Here is a 21,118-nt window from a genome sequence, read left to right on the forward strand (position 1 = left end):
TCAACATGTTTGTACTCTCTGCTCATATTGCCTTCATATTAAATCATTTTTTGCTCTTTAAAGAACTTATTTTAACATTGTACTCAACAAAAAACAAACCATCCCTTCTTCAAGAGCCAAATTGCGTTATATTTATTCACGTCAATATTTGGCCACAAGTAGAGTTGACACGGGCTGTCCTACATGTTTCCTCTCCCTCCAGCCCAGCCATGATCAGGGACTGCGAGGCAGACTGGGTGATCCTGGGACACTCGGAGCGCCGTCATGTGTTTGGGGAAAGTGACGAGCTGATTGGCCAGAAGGTGAGAGTCACAGAACTTTCCAGTTATCTGGATTTCAAGGGCACATTTCTTTGTAAGAGTTTGCACAACAGAATTTTGTATCATAAAACAGGTTCATGTGTTCATCTGATGCCATCACAGTGATGGCAGCTTGTTCACGCAGGTAGACTCTGACTTTGTTGGCATTTCAGGTGGCTCATGCTCTGGAGAACGATCTGGGTGTGATCGCCTGCATCGGTGAGAAGCTGGAGGAGCGAGAGGCAGGAACCACCGAAGAAGTCGTCTATGCTCAGACGCAGGTCATTGCAGGTAAATATGAGAGAAATATTAACATTTTTTCTATGTTTTTTTTAATTGTAGACTTTCATGATCTGTTTTTTTAAGTTTTATTTTAGCTTTTCTGCTTTATATTATTTTTTGCATCTTTTTTTATGGCTTAATCTTTGTTTTTACCTTAACAGGAAAAAAAATAAGTCATTAATTTCTCCAGTTTCTTATTCTAATGTTTTATTACTTTATTATTATTATTATTATTATTATTATTGTTGCACTATTATGTTTGCACTTTTTCTACATATATATGTAAAATTAAATAATTAGTTATTTACTCAAATATTTCATTTAAATAAAGTTATAATAACTAATAACAAGATTCATTACATAATATTTTGAAGGAAAACAAGCAGTTTGAAATAAATCGGATGTATTTACACCTTTTTTGTACTATTATGTTTTTTAGATCAAAAGTTTGGTTATTTAATGGTTCAAATGTTTCTCTGATTAATAATGACAAAAAAACTGTTACAGAAACATAAAAGGGAACTGCTGGATTCTACTCTGTTTTTATTCTGTGCATAAAGATAGAAAAACGAGTTCCTTTTGCTTCTGGATTTGTTCTGTCTGCACTGAGGCTTTACAAGACCTGATTGATGATCTTTTCCCTGGTTCCATCTTGGCCTCCTGTATTCTGCTTCTGTACTGAAAGTAGGCCGCGTACTGATTTAAAATGTAAATAGGTCAGTGGTCTCTGCCTTCAACAGACACAGCTGCCTCTGTTAAAGCAGGCTTTGCAGCTTTAAAGCCAACAAAGGTGGAGAACTGATGGCAGCTCTCAGCCGTGGTCTGCTTTTAGGATGTTGCCTGATCAGAAAGGACCTTTTGAGTTTGCATACTAAGGTTTGCTTATTATTTCTGAAAGGTAGGGAAACCTTTTAAAGAAGAAACACACCAGACAGATTTGTTTTTTCGAATAAAAATAATAACCATGTTAATTATTAAGGTAGATGTCAGGCATAGTCCTGTTTTATGGCATCGTGATGTATGTGAAATACGGCCTCTCGGCTGATAAACCGTTGTCTTATTCCACCATTATCCTTCCATATTCTTTATACAGACTTTGCAGGTCTTTAAAATGAGCAGTTTCTCTTTGCTGTTGATATTGCTGCAGCCCAAATGCACGTTGTGCTCAATGACTGGCTGCAGGTGGCAGCTGATAAAACACCTTGAGAACGTATTGTAGATGCGGGTCTGCGATCACACCGTTACTTATCGGTGTTTATGCATGAATGATGTTTGGTTGCAGAGAATGTAAAAGACTGGGGGAAAGTCGTGCTGGCATATGAACCTGTTTGGGCCATCGGCACAGGAAAGACAGCCACACCTGAGCAGGTAATACCGCAGCTACATAACTACAAGGCCCATAAGTGAGCACATAAATAATCATAATTTCTCACATTACATCCAGTCCAGTGGGATGTTTTGCCCTATTTCCAATTTTTATCTTTGTCATGTTTTAATATCTAGTTTTACATAACTGCACACGTGGGCAAATCTGCTGCACACGTAACATAATTGTTATATGATTTAAGTCTGTGCTCCGTGGATATGAATCCTGAGAGTTGATTTTGAAGACGTGATGATATAATGTTCTGTTCATGAACACAAACTCATTTTTTTCTAGTCTTTTTAGTTTTGCAGTCACATGTGAAAAAGAGAGTTTACACAGGGTATGAAGTATTTTCTGTATGACTTTATCAGTCGATCATTTTATTGTACATCACTTCAATTCATTGAGGTTTGGCGCATTCATTTATGCATAGGTCTCATTTTAATCAATGCATGTGCAGGCTCAGGAGGTCCACGAGAAGCTGAGGGCGTGGCTCAGAGCAAATGTCTCCGATGATGTGGCCGACTCTGTACGCATCATCTACGGAGGTCAGTGAGCATAACTAAAGCAAACTTTACAGTAGGATTGTGTTAGGTAGAATGATGGTGCAACAATTTCATATACAAAAAATAATGGTGTTATTAAGTCTCCAAACAGAACTAAGTTTAGAACGAGATTTCTCTAATTTAAAAAAATAGGATGAGTGTTGTTCACCTTCTTCTCACCATCTTCTCCTTGATCTCACAAAGGCTCCCTCTGCTTTCAGTTTATAGATATCATTTAACTTACTCTGATGCAAAGCTAATTCAGTTTTATCTTCTTCAGATAGGTTCTCTGGTGGGATCTGAGTGAGAGCAGATATCCTGGTAATTACATTAATTTCTTCATTTTTTCCTTTGTTTTGCTGCAGATGAGCCATACTCTCTTAAATATTTAGCGGCTTCAAATTTAAAGAGTTCCCAATTTTGACAGTAGAGATGACTGGTTAGGGCTTTATCCCAGAAACGTTTGATTAATGACAAAATATCTTCAGTCACTTTTTCATGTTTTAGAAGGGAGTTATTAAGTTTCCAGTAGCAGCTCCTACAAGTTTGGGCAGCATTAGTATTGAAAAAGACCTGAAGTGATACCGCTTTGTGATCCGTGAGTGGAGTTGGCATTATATTGGTTATAACATTATCCCTATTTAAGCAATCAGAGATTAACCAAAAGTCAATACGGGATTTAGAAGAGTTGGATTTGTTACTCCATGTAAATAGTCTGGCTTTAGGGTTTTTTACTCTCCAAATGTCTATTAAATGAAATTTTTGCATAAATGTATTTAAACAACAGGACAGAGAGTTATTTGAGCTAGGTGGCCATCTGTCCAGTGAAGGATCTGGAGCAATGTTAAAATCGCCTCCAACTAATAACAGGAGATTAGGGTATTTGGATAACCAGAACAAAAAGCGTGTTTCAAGGGCATCCAATAAGAAGTCATTATCAGACTTAGAATTAAAACCATACAGGCTGGCTAGAAGAAGTGTACCATCAATGTTGACAATCATTAACACAAAGTGTCCTTCTGAGTCCATTTCAGAGTGCATAACGTTCCCATTACATTTGTTCTTCAGAGTAATAACTCCTGCCGATCTTTCTGAACCATGTGAAAACCATAGGTCCTTGCCCCACTGTGTTTTCCAAAAAGCAGTATCCTTAATAACAGAATGTGATTCTTGAAAAAAAACAAAGTCAGTATTCTGTTGATTTGCAAACAAAAACAAAGCTTTTCGCTTAACAGTGTCTCTTAAACCCCTGACATTGAGAGAACAAAGTGATATAGACAGTGCGGCTTTAACACAAAATAATGAACAGTTTACTTCCCTTAGTTAACATAGAACTGGTATTAACTTTTATCCTGAACCTCAAAATTATAAATAACTCCTTTGACATCTGTAACTTTATACCTCAAGCAGGGCATGAAACCTCCATCAACGCAGATGCAGCTTGATCCTCAGGCGAAGTGAGCGTTGGGTGCACCTCTTTCCCTTCAATGAACACACGGACCCCGGCAAAGTGAGCTCTTTTTCCTTCTTTCCTTGCAGCATCTATAAGAGGCCAAAGCTTCTCTGGAAGCGCTCTGTCTGCATAGGACAGATCTTCAGTGAACCTCATGTGATTTTCTTTCAGAAAGGAGCAGTTTTTAGCTTTCCTCCAGATCAGGTCACAAGCTGATCTTCTCACAAATCGAATGATAACCAGCCTTGGTTTCTTTTGAGTTTCGCTGTTGCAGCCCAGGCGATGAACAACATCAATGCTGTTTTTGAATCCTGCACTTATTTCCCCGGCAACAGCGCAGCAGATTTCAAGTGCTTTTCTGGTGATGTCTTCTTGCTTTTGCTCAGGGACACCTGAGAGCCTGAGGTTCCATCTCCGATCTCCAAAAGTTGATTCTGTTCATCTGGACGTAGCGTTTTGTGGGAGAAACGTTTCTCCGATGGTATCTTTCAACTTTGTTGACCTTCAGTTCTACTTGAGACAATGTGCTGCTGTTTTTTTCACAAGTAGCTTTAACTGTTTTGGTGACATTCTTCAAAGATTCTACTTCCAAGAACATGAAATCAATAGACTTCTTCATGGCCTCGATGTTAACAGTATTCTTGCTGATCATAGCCTCCAGATTATCTGAGCGCTCATGAATTAAAGCAGCAATGTTGTTTTGCACATCAGCAAGAGTTATATCACCTTTGTGTTTTTTACCATCTGGTCTGGCTGGAGTATCGGGGTCCGAGTCCGGCAGTGGCATCAATTCAGGACCTTTGCTGCGGTTGCAGTCATGTTCGGCAGTCACGGCATTCTTGAGGGTGGTTTTTGAGCCAGCTACACCTGTGCTTCTCTCCATTTCCTTGGTTGCTCCTTTCGTTAGACTTTTAAATTTCATGGGTGTTTCTTTTTCCTTCCTTTTACTACCCTGAGTTGTTGGAAACATCGCTGAGGTAACAGAGCTTTCCTGCTGTTAGTTGAGTTATTGCTTTGCAAAGAGGCTAGGGTCGCGAAAAAGTTCTTTGAAGTATGGTTCAGGAAGCCGTTACTTAGAAGTCCCGCATACGTGTACTGAACAGTCAGTAGGATATCTCACTTGTAATTCAGAGAAAAAAACGACGGCTGAAAGGGAAGTAAAACTGCAGAATCCTGCTTAGCCACGGAGAAGAGCGTCTACCTCGGTCACCATCTTGGCTCCGCTCCTGGGGTCTGCAGCCTTAAAGGCCGCATTTTAAGTCCGATTACTTCACAGCGACGTGACGAAGGCTGTCCCAATTCAAAGGCTGCTCGAAATGCGGCTGACAAATGCGTCCTTCATTTCCCCGGATTTGAAGAATGGGTCGGTGTAGCCTTCATGGCCCAACATATCCCTATTATATTTATCCCTTTTGTATACTCTTTATTTATATATGTCTCTGTATTTATATATGTGTATATATGGTATTCTGCTCACATTCTGTAACTTCTGTCGGTGCTGTGCTATTGGAAACCGAATTTCCCAGAGGAACCCACCCGAGGGATTAATAAAGTTCTATCTTATCTTATCTTATATCCCAGACTTCATAGCGCGGCAGTGGGTGTGGATAATTTTGCCGAAAAAAACGGCAGAAGCGGGGCGGCCGAAGAGTAAACTTTTAAAAGTTAAATACTGAATATTATGTCACTTATTTATGTGCGAATTTTTAATAATGAAGAACATTAAAAGATTACTGTTGGCCACATGTCGGCAGAGTTATGTGACATTAGTGATGTTTGTACTAACTTGGTTTTAAAGCCTTTACATTCAAATATACGCCGTTCAATAGTCGACCTTAATCTTACAGAGAATGTGATGATTTCATGGATAATTAAAGTCAGTCATATATCCACATATATCCATATATCCAGTTTCAACCACACTGTAACTGCCTGCACTCTCCTCCTCACCTCTCTTTGGAGGGTTGATCCCAGGTATCGTCCACCTTCACTCTGCTCCACACATGCTCACCTCTCCACCTGTCTCCCTCTCATTCACACAGGTGTGTTGTGTGTTGACTTCATTTTTTCAACTCTGTCTAACCTTTCAGTCACAATACTGTGACTGTTGTAAAGCAGCTGCTGAGCAGGATGGTGTTGTCCCAAAGATAAAGTGCTATCTGTTCCAGTTTTAACAATTAATGTGATAGAACTGGACTGAGTGAGACTGTGGAAAAATATAGTACTAATTAAATACATTTTCTTCCATTTATGCTTAAAAGTGTTTAAGACTGTACTCAGATAAATTACAACATCTCTGTCTCTCGTGACTGATGACACCAAGTTTGCTTCATGGAGGATCCACATGTTTATTCTTCTTGGAGGAGTTTTTACTTTCAGTGTGAGTGAGACTCACAGCTGGAAGACAGAAACCACAGAAGGAGAAGTACTCCACAAGTACGAGTTCCTTTGTATTCACAATCTGTGCCTGTGGGGAAACTGGACAGCAACTGTACAGCAATGTAACTTGAACCTTAAATCCATGAACTCATCAGCAAAGTGTTCACAGAGGTCAAGAAACAAAGCCTTTTCCACACAGACGTCTTTTTTTCCACCACAGGTATCCCCACCTGCTGACCTTCAGATAGACTCCAGGTCAAGGAGCTTCTGCTCTGAGACACTATATTCATGTTTTATATAGTTTGTGTTTACAGCATGTAAACGTGAGTGTAAACTGTAGCTAACTTTATACTAGTTCATACTGGTGTAATTACTGACAGCAGCCAATGGAGAGCAGAAAAACATCATCATCATTGTTTATTTATATAGCACTTTAAAAACACACAGGCTGACCAAAGTGCTGAACAATAGAAACATAATAGATTCCATAAGAATAATAAATACGATAAAATAATAAACATAGCGAAAACAATAAAATATAAGTAAATACAAGTCAGTCAACCACTGAGTCAAAAGCCAGTGAATTAAAAATGCGTTTTCAATCTGGATTTAAAAACCATCACTGATGTCGATTGCCTAATGTGAAGAGGAAGATTATTCCAAAGCTTAGGAGCCACAATAGAGAACGCTCGGTCTCCTCTCAGTTTCAGCCGTGATTTGGGGACTGAGAGCCACAGCTGCTCAGCTGACCGGAGCGAACGAGTGGGGACATAGGGCTTCAGCAAATCAGACAAATATGCAGGTGCCAGACCATTTAAAGATTTAAAAACCAATAAAAGAACTTTAAAATGAATCCTAAATTCAATTGGAAGCCAGTGCAGGGAGGCCAGGACTGGAGTAATGTGCTCAAATTTCCTTTTACCAGATAAAAACCGTGCCGCAGCATTCTGTACTAGTTGCAGGCGTTTCAGAGTGCCCAGTCCAACCCCTATTAAAAGGGAGTTACAATAATCCAAGCGTGAGGTTATAAAAGCGTGGATAACAGTCTCCAAGTCACACCTTGAAAGGAAAGGTTTAACCTTCGACAGACGCCTAAGGTGATAGAATGACGATTTCACCACCCCATTCACGTGGCCATCAAAGGTAAGTGCAGAGTCGATTTTTAACCCAAGATTGGTAATCGAGCTCTTCAGGTGAGGGGTCAGAGCAGCAAGGTCAACATCAGAGATATCAGAGGAACGATTTGGGCCGAACAGAATTGCTTCTGTTTTACGTTCATTAAAATTTAAAAAGTTTTGAGCCATCCATGACTTAACATCACTAAGGCTATCAAGCAGGAGTCTAATTGGGGAGCGATCAGAATGACTGAAAGGAAAATAGAGCTGGCAATCATCAGCATATAGATGAAATGAAACATTGTGTTTACGAAAGATCGCACCCAGTGGCAGGAGATACAATGAAAACAGTAATGGCCCAAGAATAGATCCCTGTGGTACACCCCATGACAGAGGGGCCACAGAGGACGATGATGAGCCCAACTTAACACAGAAGCTCCTGTTTGAGAGATATGATTTTATCCACAGCAGTGCCAAGCCAGAAATGCCCACACAATGCTGTAATCAAGAGATCAGCAGGTCGTGATCCACTGTGTCAAATGCAGCAGTCATATCTAGTAGTATAAGCACTACATGTTTACCACAGTCTGTTGCTACCAGAATATCGTTCATAACCTTTATGAGAGCTGTCTCTGTGCTATGAAACGGCCTAAAGCCGGACTGAAAAACTTCAAGCATTTGAAAGTTGTTTAGATAATCCATCAACTGAGTGTGAACAACCTTTTCCAAGATCTTACTCAGAAAAGGAAGTTTAGAGATGGGTCTAAAATTTGACATTACTGAAATATCTGAGCCTGGCTTCTTAAGTAAGGGATGAATAACTGCATGCTTAAACTCACTTGGTACTTGACCTGACAAGAGGCTGGTATTGATTTTGTTCAGAATATGTGGTCCAACAGTAGGAAATACCTTTTTTAGAAAACGCGGATGAACGACATCATTCGGAGAACCACACGGTTTAGCAGTTAACACAAGCTTCTCTAGTTCAGGTAGAACAATTGGTTGGAAAGCAATAAGCAAATTTAAACAGGGAACATGCACAGCCGGGTCAACAGAAGATACAGTGGAGGGTCTCAAACTGGCAACCTTATCCACAAAGAAACTAAGAAACCTATTACACATAACCTCAGAAGATTGCAAAAGAACATGATCCTCTGCATTCAGTACAGAATTAATGGTATTATACAGAACACGAGGCTTATGTGAATTAACAGCAATAAGTTGTGAAAAATAGGAGTTTTTGGCGGTCTTTACTGCCCTCTGGTAAGCTTTCCAGCTCGTCTTAAGAGCTTCCAGAGAGACGTACAGCCTGTCCTTTTTCCATCGTCTTTCACATCTCCTACATTCTCTTCTAATGGCTCGAGTAAAATCGGTTAGCCAAGGGCTGGCCTTGGGTTTACACTGCCTGAGTCTTAGAGGTGCAACAACATCAAGGGCAGATTTACAAACAGAGTCCAGATGAGACAGTAATCCATCTACGGAGGACGACTCAGAGGGACTGGACACAAGTTGTTCAAATAGTGTTGAAAAATGCTCGGCAGTATCTGAGCCAAAGGCACGATAGCATTGCGTAGGTGCAGCCCTTTTAACAACAGGACTAAGAGCAACAACGTCAAATAAAATGGGCATATGATCAGAGAATACAGCATCCTCCACATGTAAGTTACAGACAGATAACCCATACGATAACACCAAATCCAATGTGTGACCACGTTCTTGAGTGGCACCTTTAACAGATTGAACAAGATTAAAAGAGTTCACCAGGTCCATGAATTCCTTAGCCAGGGGCTTCCCTGGGCAACAGACGTGTATATTAAAATCACCGAGCAGCAGGACCTGGAATATCGGGATGCACAGTCAGCGAGAAACTCCGAAAACTCAGATAAAAACTCCTTGTTGTATTTAGGAGGCCGATAAACTATTGCACACAGCAATGAAGGCGAGTGGCCCAGTTCACACAGGCAAAGTTCAAAGCTGCTGTGGCGTGTCCATGAGGATAGTTGCTTAAACTCAAAGTGTGCCTTAAAAACAACAGCTAACCCCCCGCCACGACCAGAAGCTCTCGGAGCGCTAAAATAAGCACAGCCAGCGGGCAGCAGTTCAGAAAACACCTTTATAAAAGCACTTATGGGTTAAAGTCCCTACTTTACAGGCTCCCAACTCTAAAGGTGGTTTAATCTTCCAAACTTTAGAGTTTATCATTTAACTTCCCAGTTTCACATACTGTGGATGTGGATCTTTGCAGATGGTAGTGATGTGAGGAGGGGCTCCACAGAGCAACAGGAATTTAAGTCCAACCATTTGCACTTACTCCCTATCTCCGCTCTAAAAGGCAGTTCACCACATTAACCTCAAACCCTTATTTTAGCTTCTATGATGCATGGCAGCAGTCACACGCTGCCTTGGGTCGACAGCTGTTAGTCAACACACCACTTAAAGACAACCCCAATATTCCTGCAGCTTTAGCAGGTGGTGTGTTAGAAACCTGGGCGAGGAAAGGCATTAGATCAGTTGGAGACCGTATGCCAATAATCTGTTTGCTAGCTTCAGTCAACTATCCAATCTCTGGTCTACACAGACATAATCTTTTTAAATACCGTCAGATTAGACATTAGGTCAGGGCCAAACATTAGGGACATTCCCAAATATACCAGAGGAACAGCTCCACAAAAAGCCTTACTTCCTGTGTTTTTAAAATTGCCACTAACAGTTTACTGGCCTATGATAATTGTTCAAAAAAGTCAAAACAGGAATTAGACCTGAACTGCACATATGAAGACGATAAATGGAGCAGGTTGTTAAATTCGTCTCAGACAGGATCGGTATGCACTCAACACAGACAAATCCAATTTAATATTATCCACTGAACATACTGCACTCCACACAGACTGAGTAAACAGAGAGATGGTGCCAAACCTGTAAAATGTCTGTTGGGGATCTTGTTCATGTGCTTTGGAGTTGTGTACAGTTACAGTCCTACTGAAACGTCACAATAACCTCTGAGGTGTGTGGATCTCATTTGGACTCTGATCCTAAGCTCTGGATGCTTCAGTGCGGGGAAATTAACAGAGTCTGAGCGGGTGTGGACTCCCCTGTTTGAATTTTCTAACATGCCTGGACTTCAGGGACTGATCAGTACTACACTCTTCTAGTTTATCTACAGATTTTACTTAGTTATTTTTATTCTATTTTACTTTGTTTCACCTCCTAAATGTTTGTGTTAAATGGAACTGTTGAAGTGAATTTATTGTGGGGGTGGGCAGGTGGGTATGGTAGTTTTGTTTATCCTTGATTTATTGACTTTTTCTTAAAATAGAATGAACAGCTGTGAAGCTTTACCAGATGTAAACCTTTGTTAATGATCATATGTTCTGAAGCGCGATCAATCAACTGCAGACCAGACAACAAACGACGGAGGCTCCAGAAAAGTGCAATCAAACTATGAGTTTATTACACAGGAGAAGAAGCATCAGCATATGTCCTCTTCTGACAAGAATACACTGAATGGGGGTTTTATAGGACAGAAAATGTACGCCCCCACGTACACGTCAAGTACAGGTCAAAAATACATCGTTGACAGACATGGGTACATCTTGTACATTTTTATAGCTATAATCAGACATATAACTTCTCTATTCTATAACACTCGCCTTTTAAGGTAATAAACTTAAAGCCTCAGGTTCCCTTAGGGCTAATTATTGACCCTCGTCACCAATCACTAAGGAGACAGAACTGCCGCAGGTCTCAGAAAGAAGCAGAAGACACTTGGGCCTTCGCTCAGGCCTGCTAATTAACGGCACTGCACCTCCTTACCTGGCAGAGCTTCTTAGCATTTACTGCCCCAGGAGATCGTTGAGGTCAGCAGACTTGATGCTTTTAGATGTTCCCAGGTACAGATTAAAGACTAGGGGAGAGAGGGCTTTTGCTGTGGCTGCACCCAGACTGTGGAACAGTCTACCCCCTCACATCAGATTCTCCACAAGCCTAGGAACTTTTAAAACTGCTCTTAAAACTCACCTATTTTCATTGGCTTTTAGCAAGGTTTAACCTATTGTTTTTAATTTATTGTTTTATCAGTGAGGTACTTATGTACCTGTGTTTTTATAGTATTTTATATTTGTATTTTATTGTACAGCACTTTGGTCAGCCTTGGTTGTTTTTAAATGTGCTTTATAAATAAACTTGACTTGACTTGACTTGACTTGCTACTAGATTAATATGTGTAATGTAAGCCTGCATGCAATTAACCTGCTATGTTCTCATCCTCCCTCAACATGTATCACCTGAACATCGCGTCAGTGAAGCTTACAACCCTCCTGAATGGAACACCAACTCTAAACAAGCACAGATAAGCAATGTGTATGGAATAAACTCAACCTGTAAATAGAAAGGTCAATATGGTAACAAACATCTTCAATATAACCCTGTAAGAAATATCACTGACAAAATAATGCTGTAAAACATGTTATTAATGCAATTATCATAAGGCAGATTATATGGCAGAAATAAAAGAATTTCTGAATCCTAACATTCCCTCTTTTGACATTCCAACAAGGAATGTCACCAAACTTCATGTTGTATCACTCCCTGCCCTGCTCTATGGGTTCTAAGTTCATCTGGTAGATGCCCTCAACCCAGCCAGGGTTCGTAACCCTTGCCATTACCTTTACCAACAATCCTCTGAGACAAGGAATGATACAACAACCAGCGATGACCTACATTCCCAAAAATACAGCCAATGAGCACATCACTGACATAGCCACACCTTTCCATTGTCCAAACACAGATGTCATCCAGGACGCCAGCGGATTTTCGATACCTGAGTGCTCATGCATGGTTTTAGACAATTCGATTTTGCACTCCCGTCAGTGAACTCGGACCTAATTGTTCCGCGAACCCCACCATGGCATCCCTGGTCAGGTTAGAGAGTCTCAGCAGGTTGTAATGAACATAATGCGGTCAACATTTTTATTAGGCGTTACCCAAAGAAATATACTCTCAAATCCTGCAGCTATCGGATTTACCAGCTTGTACTCGTCTGGAACTCCCCTGGAGTCTATCCAAGTCGGTGAGTTCAGGCGAGGATCATATGCATGGGTACCCTGGGTCCCTCTTTTGGCCAAAATATGTCTCTTACGTCTAGCGGCTAAGGTACGTGTGTTATGTTGTGGAATAGCCTTTACCCGGTTCCCAATAAGCACAAGCGGAGCTCCCAATCGCACCATCGCGCATGTCCCTACGCTTCCCAAAGGAACACGAACCAACAGAGTGTTTTCCCCACAATAATAATAGAGCCCACTTCTTGCCCACATTCCAATTACCATGCTAGAGTCGCTTACATTATTTGTGGTTCTTCCCTGAAGTGTGACAGCACACCAAGTTGGGTCGATCTCACCCACCTTGTACTTCTCATCATCTGTAGAGAACTTAAAACACGTGTAGTTATCTTGTTTGGGCATAAATGGTCCCACTGTTGTCTGCTTTGAAATGGGAGGGAAAAGTCTGGACAACAGAGTGCAGTTGCCAGTACTCACTGCACCTCTTGTTAGCTGCAACATACAATCATAGCCCCACTTATCCACCAAATGCAATGGTGCGGGCCCTGTAAACAAACGTGGCCTAGCCGAAGCACAGGCGACACAATCAGATACCTGTTGTTCTCTAGCATTTTGAGCCACCCCAATCAAGCCAGAGGTTACTATCCTTAAAACCGGTGGCACGCTCAATCAAATCCTGAGGTTTTAATCTAGAGTAATCTGTTGTCAGAAGTACTCTCCCTTTTGGCTCCTGTTCCTTTTGAGCTACTGTTCCCCAAGTCACCGTCTGATCAGTCAGAGTGGTGATTGAGCTTTCTGCGAGCGGCTTAGACTTTGGATCAACTAAATTTACCCTAAGCATATCATGGGGTGATTGCAGACCTGTACCTCATACGCTCTCCAACTACTACTAGCTCCTGTACACTTAATGACGTCACACAAATCAAACGTGAATAAGCTGGTAGACCCTTTAACATAGTTCAACTCTATGCCATTATTCATGCTGAGACACTCATCACCTTTACCTGACACCTCGCGCTTTTGTCTTTTTACCGATCCCGTTTTAGCAACTACAGTCTCAGGAAGCGCTGGGCTGGACTGGCCTCCGTGTTCAGACAAGGGGTCCGGAGTGTCCTGCAAAATATAACCAACAAACAACACGGCCATAGTTAATATCATTGCATACAATAAACATGTAGTTGTAAGGAACATTTTGATGAGTTTTCTGATGGCCTGTCTCTGACTCGGGTGGTTGCCTCATGTTATATAAACTTTGTGTCCTGGAATGAAACTCCCTGCTTGTGTAGAGTCCTCAACTTGTCACCGCTCCTTTCTGCTGGCGTGGTGACCTTCTAAGCTGCCGCTCTTCTTTCTTCGGCCCCCCAGGTGGACTACTGGGTGGCCCGTTGCACAGGTGAGAGGATTTATTCTGCCTCTGTTTGTTGACACCGGTGTTAGTTGAAGACGAGTTTTCCTCTACCAAACTCTCATGTGCTGGTGCACACTGGGACCAATGATACCAGGTATCGCCTTTCCCTTTTAGTTATACTGCTGTAGTTGTCCTAGCAATGACCTCGTAAGGACCCGTCCAGCGTGGCTCCTTTTCCAAAGACCACCCTCTTTCCGGGCTCCTTTGCTCTGCCACACCTCTTTCTCCTCCAGAGAAGCCTCCTGTTGGGCCGTCTGGCCTCCTCCAACATGTTGATGCCTGCCTCCTCTTCAGCAGTTACCTGCACCCTCTGCTGTTGTCCTTTATAGCCTGCTGCTTCCTTTGCGGCTTCATCCGCTCTCTGATTTCCTCCTGCAACCATGGTATTTGCCTGAAAGTATCCTTCAATTCTCCCTGCTTCTTTTACCTCAATTCAGTTCCTTATCTGCAAACTATAGCATAGCCACTTTGGCAACAGTGGGAAGGAAAAACTCCCCTTTAACAGGAAGAAACCTCCGCCAGAACCACGCTCAGGTACGGGCAGCCATCTGCTGCGACCGCTTGGCGTGAGCTAACAGAGACTTGAAAGAGAGAGACCTAATATTTAATAATCCACATTTCCCTGTTTTATTCTTCCGTTCAGATGTGGATTCTGTATTGTTCTTGCTTTGTTATTATTTATGTTTAAGTTGTTTATTGATAGTTTTTGGTCTGTTGTTGTCTATTTGGGAGCTGACATAGTCTCTATGGATAAGGGTTTTTTACCGGGTAGCATCAGGAGAGAAGCTCCAGAGAGGCATGTTCCCTGTTAAAAGCTAAAATATAACAAAAGAGATTATGCTAAACAAACAAAACCTTTCAATTGCCCAACCCTATCTGTCTCCTCAACGGGTTGTATGTTTTCAATGTTTCCTAATTATTTTGTCATAAAAATAAATCAAACAAATAACTTAAGCTGTGTGACAGCACCTTGCGTTTACACCGGGCTGTGAGCTGCCCTGAATCTACTTTGCTACACCCCCTTTCACCCAATTTAATTTTTTAATCCTAATTTAAACTATTCGTGACTTTCCCTTCTCTCATCTGATCATCTCAAGCGCGTCCTGTACCAAATTTGCTTCCTCTTTTCAAGCCCACATTTAATTACAAGCTCTACCACATTTGCCCTATATGGCTGTCTCGACATGTTTCCTATCAACTTACAAAGATGAGAGAGTCATTCTCAGAACTCAGAGCTGAGGTTCCCCTTTCCTAAGTCTGTATGTTCTAGAAGAGAGCAAGCTGCTCGTTGGTAAACACATTTATCATCACAAAAGTTATTAGGTGAAAAGTCACGTAGACATTTGCTTAGTGATCCTAAAAGAGCACATTTCATGTAGCTGATCACATATACACGATTTTCCTTTGACATATCTGTATGTGCACGCCTAAATTATAACCTCTTATTCTAGAAATCAAAAAGAACCTGAAAATAACAATTTCTGCCTCAGTTTTACCATACCTAAATTATCAAAAACCCCAAACGTCATCAAGTAATCCTAAAACCCATTTCAAATTAAGTCTTAAATCCTGTAACTCCCCCCTTTTTGTGACACATCTCATGTGTTACAAACTCAACATCCTTCACTCGAGCTAAGGAAATTAAAAGAAAAAGGTTAGTCATATCATATTAGGTATACATGCTCTGGCCCTTCAAACCTGTGTTTAAGGAATGAAATCAAATTAATCATCTGTCAGATCTTTTCTTGGCTCCATCCACAGCCCTGCATCCTTGGACTTCCTAGAAACAAAAACCTGTATGTTAACCAGAACTTCACATTTCATACTCAGTTTTTCCCCACTTATGATCCAACCTGTGTTATAAAAAGAAAACTTAAAACAGAACAGTTATCAGTCATGTGTTTAACCTTAGTCCAGTCTTTATCTCAGTGTCCAGTCGGTCCAACCTATGGTCTGCCTGGTCCGTCCATTCACCTGTCCATTCCCACACATTCACTCACACGCATTAAGATTAGGGATTGCTAATAGTGGAGACTCGCGCACAAATAATCAGATTCTCCACTCTCAGCAAAATCAACTCATTTATTTTCTTTTTACTTGTTTCTAGGAGAATAGTTCTTTATACTTTTGGACTGGATTGGCTCGCTGCAATCCTTTTAGACAGGGACTCACAATCTGATCAGATCCCCACAGGTAACCTCTTTCCTCCGCCCATTGTAATCTGGAAAAAGTCACCTTATGTTTGTTCTCCCGAGACTTTTGTCAGCGCTGTTATTCACTCTTTTGCAGGCCTGCTTAGAACAAAAATAAGAAGAAGAGAGCTGATTATTAGCTCATCAAAACACAAAACAAAATCACCTGACAGGTTTTTCTAAGTGCACTGTTACAAAAATAATGGGCCCAATTCTAAACATGTCCATGTTCAATAAAACTCCCTCTATTAAAATAAGAAAACAACACAAATCTAACCGATAGAAGTAAGCCATCACTACAACAACAACCTCAACAATCTTAAACACAGAACATTTTGCCACAAGTTCTTCAGGGTCCTGACACTCTCAGTTCAACTTCACATAATTTCACCTGCTCCAAACACCGAAAATCTCGTTAAACGCCACACAACTTGCACACCATCAACACTAAATTCTGAATTTTCTCTTCTAAAAACTACTACACACTAAGCGAGTTGGACAAACATGATAAACAGACTCCTATGCTAAACCTGCTATCTGATCTTCATGAACTCTTTTGTATTCTAAGGTTAATGCATTTTCTATTTGTGTGTGTGATTGTGTATATGTTTCTTTTTGTATTTTTTCAGACTCCTTCACAATTTTCCAATTAAACAGTCAGTTTTCTCTTTCCCAAATTTGCTAACCCAAATTTTGATTTCCTACCTTAAATAACAGCATTCCTTATCTTCAGCCAGAAGTTAGAGCTTGCTTTTCAGGTTCAGGGAACAATTCACCCTGAAAGACAGTGAGTGTCTCCCCTCTTTGGCTCATCACTGGTCATTGTTAATGACATTTCCCCCTCTGCCTCAGCCCAGCGGCTTTACCCTTGAAGTCCCGTCTCCACCAGTGACTCCAAGCTCACCGGGACTTAGGGAGCAGTCGTGACTGTGACTGTGCCTGCCTTAGGTTGTCCCAGGGTTTCGAGGTGGGATCTTACCCGTCATGGGCTATCCAGCCTTCCATGCTCGCCTGATACGGGGGCCAAGTGGGCACGGGTGCTATGAGGGGAGGGGACACACTGGCTCTGGAAATTAAAGGAGTGTAAGCTGCTTTCTTCATTGCCTGGGTGTATTAAACTATCCCACTTCTGATTGTTTCCAACAATAATTTCACCTGTAGCAATTTGTGTACGTGTGTTTTCTATTCATTAGTGTAATTGTTAGTTCATGTATTTATTTTCTCGGTCTTTCTCTTTTCTAAAACATGTAATTAATATATTTTATTACTTTTTCTAAAGACATTCAGTCTCTAATTGCTCTGTTTTCATGTTGCAACGTCTCTCCAGCTCACCAGCTCACCAGCTATAATCAGACTTCCTGTTTCAAGCACACACTCTCCAGTTTGGCTACGCACACACTTTTCCCTCAGACTTCCTCTTTCTCCCACACTCTGCTATGTGTTATTATTACTTATTTATTATTTTGTACAAATCACACAGAATCATTCAAATCGAGTACTCACAACTTTCGCACACTTAGAATCACTCGAAATACGCTTTCGTAAGAGTATTTTATCAAACATGCTTGTTCAGAATCAGAAAGAGGAAGTAGACAACACTCAGTAACTGCGTCTGTCCTCTTAAAAGAGAAGAGAAATAAACACATATGGGACAATTCTCCCCATCCTAGACGAAATGTGACCTTAAATATCTGTTTCTAAGTCATGTTCGTCTCTACACACGACTCTTGGCCTTCAGGGCATAAAACTTTGAACCTTAAGTTTTTACTTTTACCAGAACCCTCATACGTGCAATAAGACTGCTATATGTGCAATTCTTTCTTTGACAAAGTTGTATTTTGTATTTTCTTACTCAGCTGTATATAGTATTGGTATTCTATTTTATTCTATTGTATATATCATTCTATTCTACTTTATTTTATTGCATTCCAGTGTTTTCTAATTTCTGCTGCATAACTTTGCACTTTTGCTTTAACAAAACAAATTTCCCACCTGTGGGACTAATAAAGGTCATCTTTATCTTTAACTAGCCCTAATCTAAATCCTGTCTCATTCACTGGTAAAGTTCTAGTTCGATGCACACGTGTTGCAGTTTAGAATTAAAAGAGGAAGTAACTCACACCTAAGAACTTTGTGTGTGTATTAATGTCTGTGTCCCTTTAAATGAAAAAAGGTGAACACATGTGGTGAGTCCCCCTCAATTTACACAAAATATGACATTAAATATCCTTTTCTAATTCCTGTTCTTCTTTAAACACCATGAATGACCTCCAGGTCATAACCTTTGGACTTATAACTCTAATATAAGTCCATGCAGTGCACCAAGCCCAGAGAAAATTCAACCTCAGTGCTCCAGAATTCTCCTCAAAATTCAGAAACTGTTTCTGTCATTTATCTGCCCAAAAACTTCATCATATGGACCTCGCCGGGTCCAGTAATCTTCCGCACATGTACATCACTGCGGCCAGTGCTGATTTGAAAACAGTTTCTTGTCTCAGTTTACCCAGCATTCACTTATCAGAGGACCGCAACCAATCCATCCATATCAACACAATTGTGTGTTCACATGTACACAACTTATTCTTCACTTGTGTCACAACACATCTAGTAATATCATCAGAATCACTTCAACATGGTAAACATTGATTTTCCTTTTAAAATCAACTTACCATTAAAACTCAAGATCACAGCTGACTCGATTCTCTGAAATCCTGAGTCAGTTAAACACCTTGCTCAACTCATGGTGTCTTTTTCTCGGACCCCCTCGTCCGAATCCTCCAATCCCGTAAGTTTGACACTTCATTTGGTGGAGGATGCTGGGCAGCTGAAGACCAGTAAAAAGAAGTTCAGGTGATACATGTTGAGGGAGGATGAGAACATAGCAGGTTAATTGCATGCAGGCTTACATTACACATATTAATCTAGTAGCAGGCCTGAGCGAAGGCCCAAGTGTCTTCTGCTTCTTTCTGAGACCTGCGGCAGTTCTGTCTACTTAGTGATTGGTGACGAGGGTCAATAATTAGCCACTAGAGACCCTGAGGTTTGAAGTTTATTACCTTAAAAGGCAAGTGTTATAGAAAAGAGAAGTTATATGTCTGATTATAGCTATTAAAAATGTACAAGATGTACCCATGTCTGTCAACGATGTATTTTTGACCTGTACTTGACGTGTACGTGGGGGCGTACATTTTCTGTCCTATAAAACCCCCATTCAGTGTATTCTTGTCAGAAGAGGACATATGCTGATGCTTCTTCTCCTGTGTAATAAACTCATAGTTTGATTGCACTTTTCTGGAGCCTCCGTCGTTTGTTGTCTGGTCTGCAGTTGATTTCTTCAGGTTCTGGAGGCTCAGGGGAACCAGCTCAGCTTACTTCTAATCCACCACCTAACCCACCATTACTACCATCGTTACAACAGTCAATAGAACTTAAACTTCTAGCCATAGCTCAAACATTAGCTCACCTCTCAGCTCAGTCACCTGCTCAGTTACCACCTGCCTCGCCTGGAGGGTCCGAGGGGCCCGTCCAGCCTTCTGTTCCCGCTGGGGGTTCTGGAGAACCGCACCAGCCTTTGTTCGTCTCCGCTGGAGGGTCCGAGGGGCCCGTCCAGCCTTCTGTTCCCGCTAGGGGTTCTGGAGAACCGCCCCAGCCTTTGTTCGTCTCCGCTGGAGGGTCCGAGGGGCCCGTCCGGCCACAGCAACCTGCCTCTGCTGGAGGGTCCGAGGGGCCCGTCCAGCCTTCGTCGCCTGCAGCGCCACCATCTGCGGCTCCCACGCCGTCACCTGCAGGGCCATCTTCGCCTGGTCCGGCCTCCGCTACGGCTTCGCCTGGTCCAGCTTCAGCTACGGCTTCATCCTCGCCTGGTCCAGCTTCAGCTACGGCTTCATCCTCGCCTGGTCCAGCTTCAGCTGCGGCTTCATCCTCGCCTGGTCCAGCTTCAGCTGCGGCTTCATCCTCGCCTGGTCCAGCTTCAGCTACGGCTTCATCCTCGCCTGGTCCAGCTTCAGCTGCGGCTTCATCCTCGCCTGGTCCAGCTTCAGCTGCGGCTTCGGCTTCGCCTGGTCCAGCTTCAGCTACGGCTTCGGCTTCGCCTGGTCCAGCTTCAGCTACGGCTTCGGCTTCGCCTGGTCAAGATTCAGACTCCTCATCCTCGCCTGTAGCAGGCTTTGCTCCTGCCCGTCCTGCCCGTCCTACCCGGCCTGCTCGTCCTGCTTGTCCTGTCCGGCCATCTTCCAGGCCGTTGGCTGGACATCGTCGTTGTCTCCGCCGGCCTCCTTCCAGGCCTCTGATTGGATGTCCTCTTCCTGCCCGGCTGCTTTCCAGGCCGAGGACTGGACGCCATTGCCGTCGTGGACGGCCCCCGGAACTCCGTCGCCGCCGGTGCCTCCCGCCCGGCCGGCCTCCTGACCTGCTCCGTCGCCGCCGGTGCCTCCCGCCCGGCCGGCTTCCTGACCTGCTCCGTCGCCGCCGGTGCCTCCCGCCCGGCCAGCCTCCTGAATTTTTTTTCTGGACTCTTGGGCCGTCGTCCTCCGGGCCGGCCCCCTGAACCTTTTCGAGACTGTTGCCTGGGCCTCTGCGCCTTTCGTGGGCCCTTTTGTTTGTTTTCTTTTGGACTGTTCTTGGGTCTCGGTGCTGTTGTTTTGTTCTCTTTTGGACTTTGTTCCCTGTGTTTTGGTTTCTGGCTCCTTGTGTTTTTGTTTCTGTCCCTCCATCCGGTTCCCCCGCTGCCCACCCTGGTTGGGTTGTTTTTTGTTTTGGGTGTTTCGGTTTGGGCTGTCTGGGAGCCAGCCCTTTAGGGGGGGGGGGGGGGGGGGGGTACTGTTAGGCAGTGTTGGGAAGGGTACTTTTAAAATGTATTCCATTACAGAATACTGAATACATGCCCCAAAATGTATTCTGTAACGTATTCCGTTACGTTACTCAATGAGGGTAACGTATTCTGAATACTTTGGATTACTTAATATATTATCATGCTGTTTACAACTACGTGAATGTACTATTGCTGTGATTTATTACTGTTAC

At 42.4% G+C, this 21,118-nt stretch overlaps 1 protein-coding gene across 1 annotated transcript; it reads left to right on the top strand.

Annotated features, from left to right (window-relative positions):
- Positions 1-209: 209 nt before the first annotated feature.
- On the top strand, positions 210-2,535 carry LOC134622784 (triosephosphate isomerase-like). Its single transcript, XM_063468133.2, has 4 exons — positions 210-302; positions 473-590; positions 1,864-1,949; positions 2,408-2,535. The coding sequence occupies exons 1-4, from the start codon at positions 210-212 to the stop codon at positions 2,501-2,503; spliced, it is 393 nt and encodes a 130-aa protein (XP_063324203.1). The 3' UTR covers positions 2,504-2,535.
- The last annotated feature ends 18,583 nt before the right edge of the window (positions 2,536-21,118 follow it).

This window comes from Pelmatolapia mariae, unplaced genomic scaffold (genome assembly GCF_036321145.2).
Source record: "Pelmatolapia mariae isolate MD_Pm_ZW unplaced genomic scaffold, Pm_UMD_F_2 NODE_ptg000212l+_length_33754_cov_1, whole genome shotgun sequence".
In the NCBI taxonomy this organism is placed as follows: Eukaryota; Metazoa; Chordata; class Actinopteri; order Cichliformes; family Cichlidae; genus Pelmatolapia; species Pelmatolapia mariae.

Coding starts and splice junctions, on each gene's coding strand:
- LOC134622784 (XM_063468133.2), top strand. CDS start 210: ATGATCAGGGACTGCGAGGCAGACTGGGTGATCCTGGGACACTCGGAG. Junction 303..472: donor ACGAGCTGATTGGCCAGAAG/GTGAGAGTCACA, acceptor TTGGCATTTCAG/GTGGCTCATGCTCTGGAGAA. Junction 591..1,863: donor TCAGACGCAGGTCATTGCAG/GTAAATATGAGA, acceptor GTTTGGTTGCAG/AGAATGTAAAAGACTGGGGG.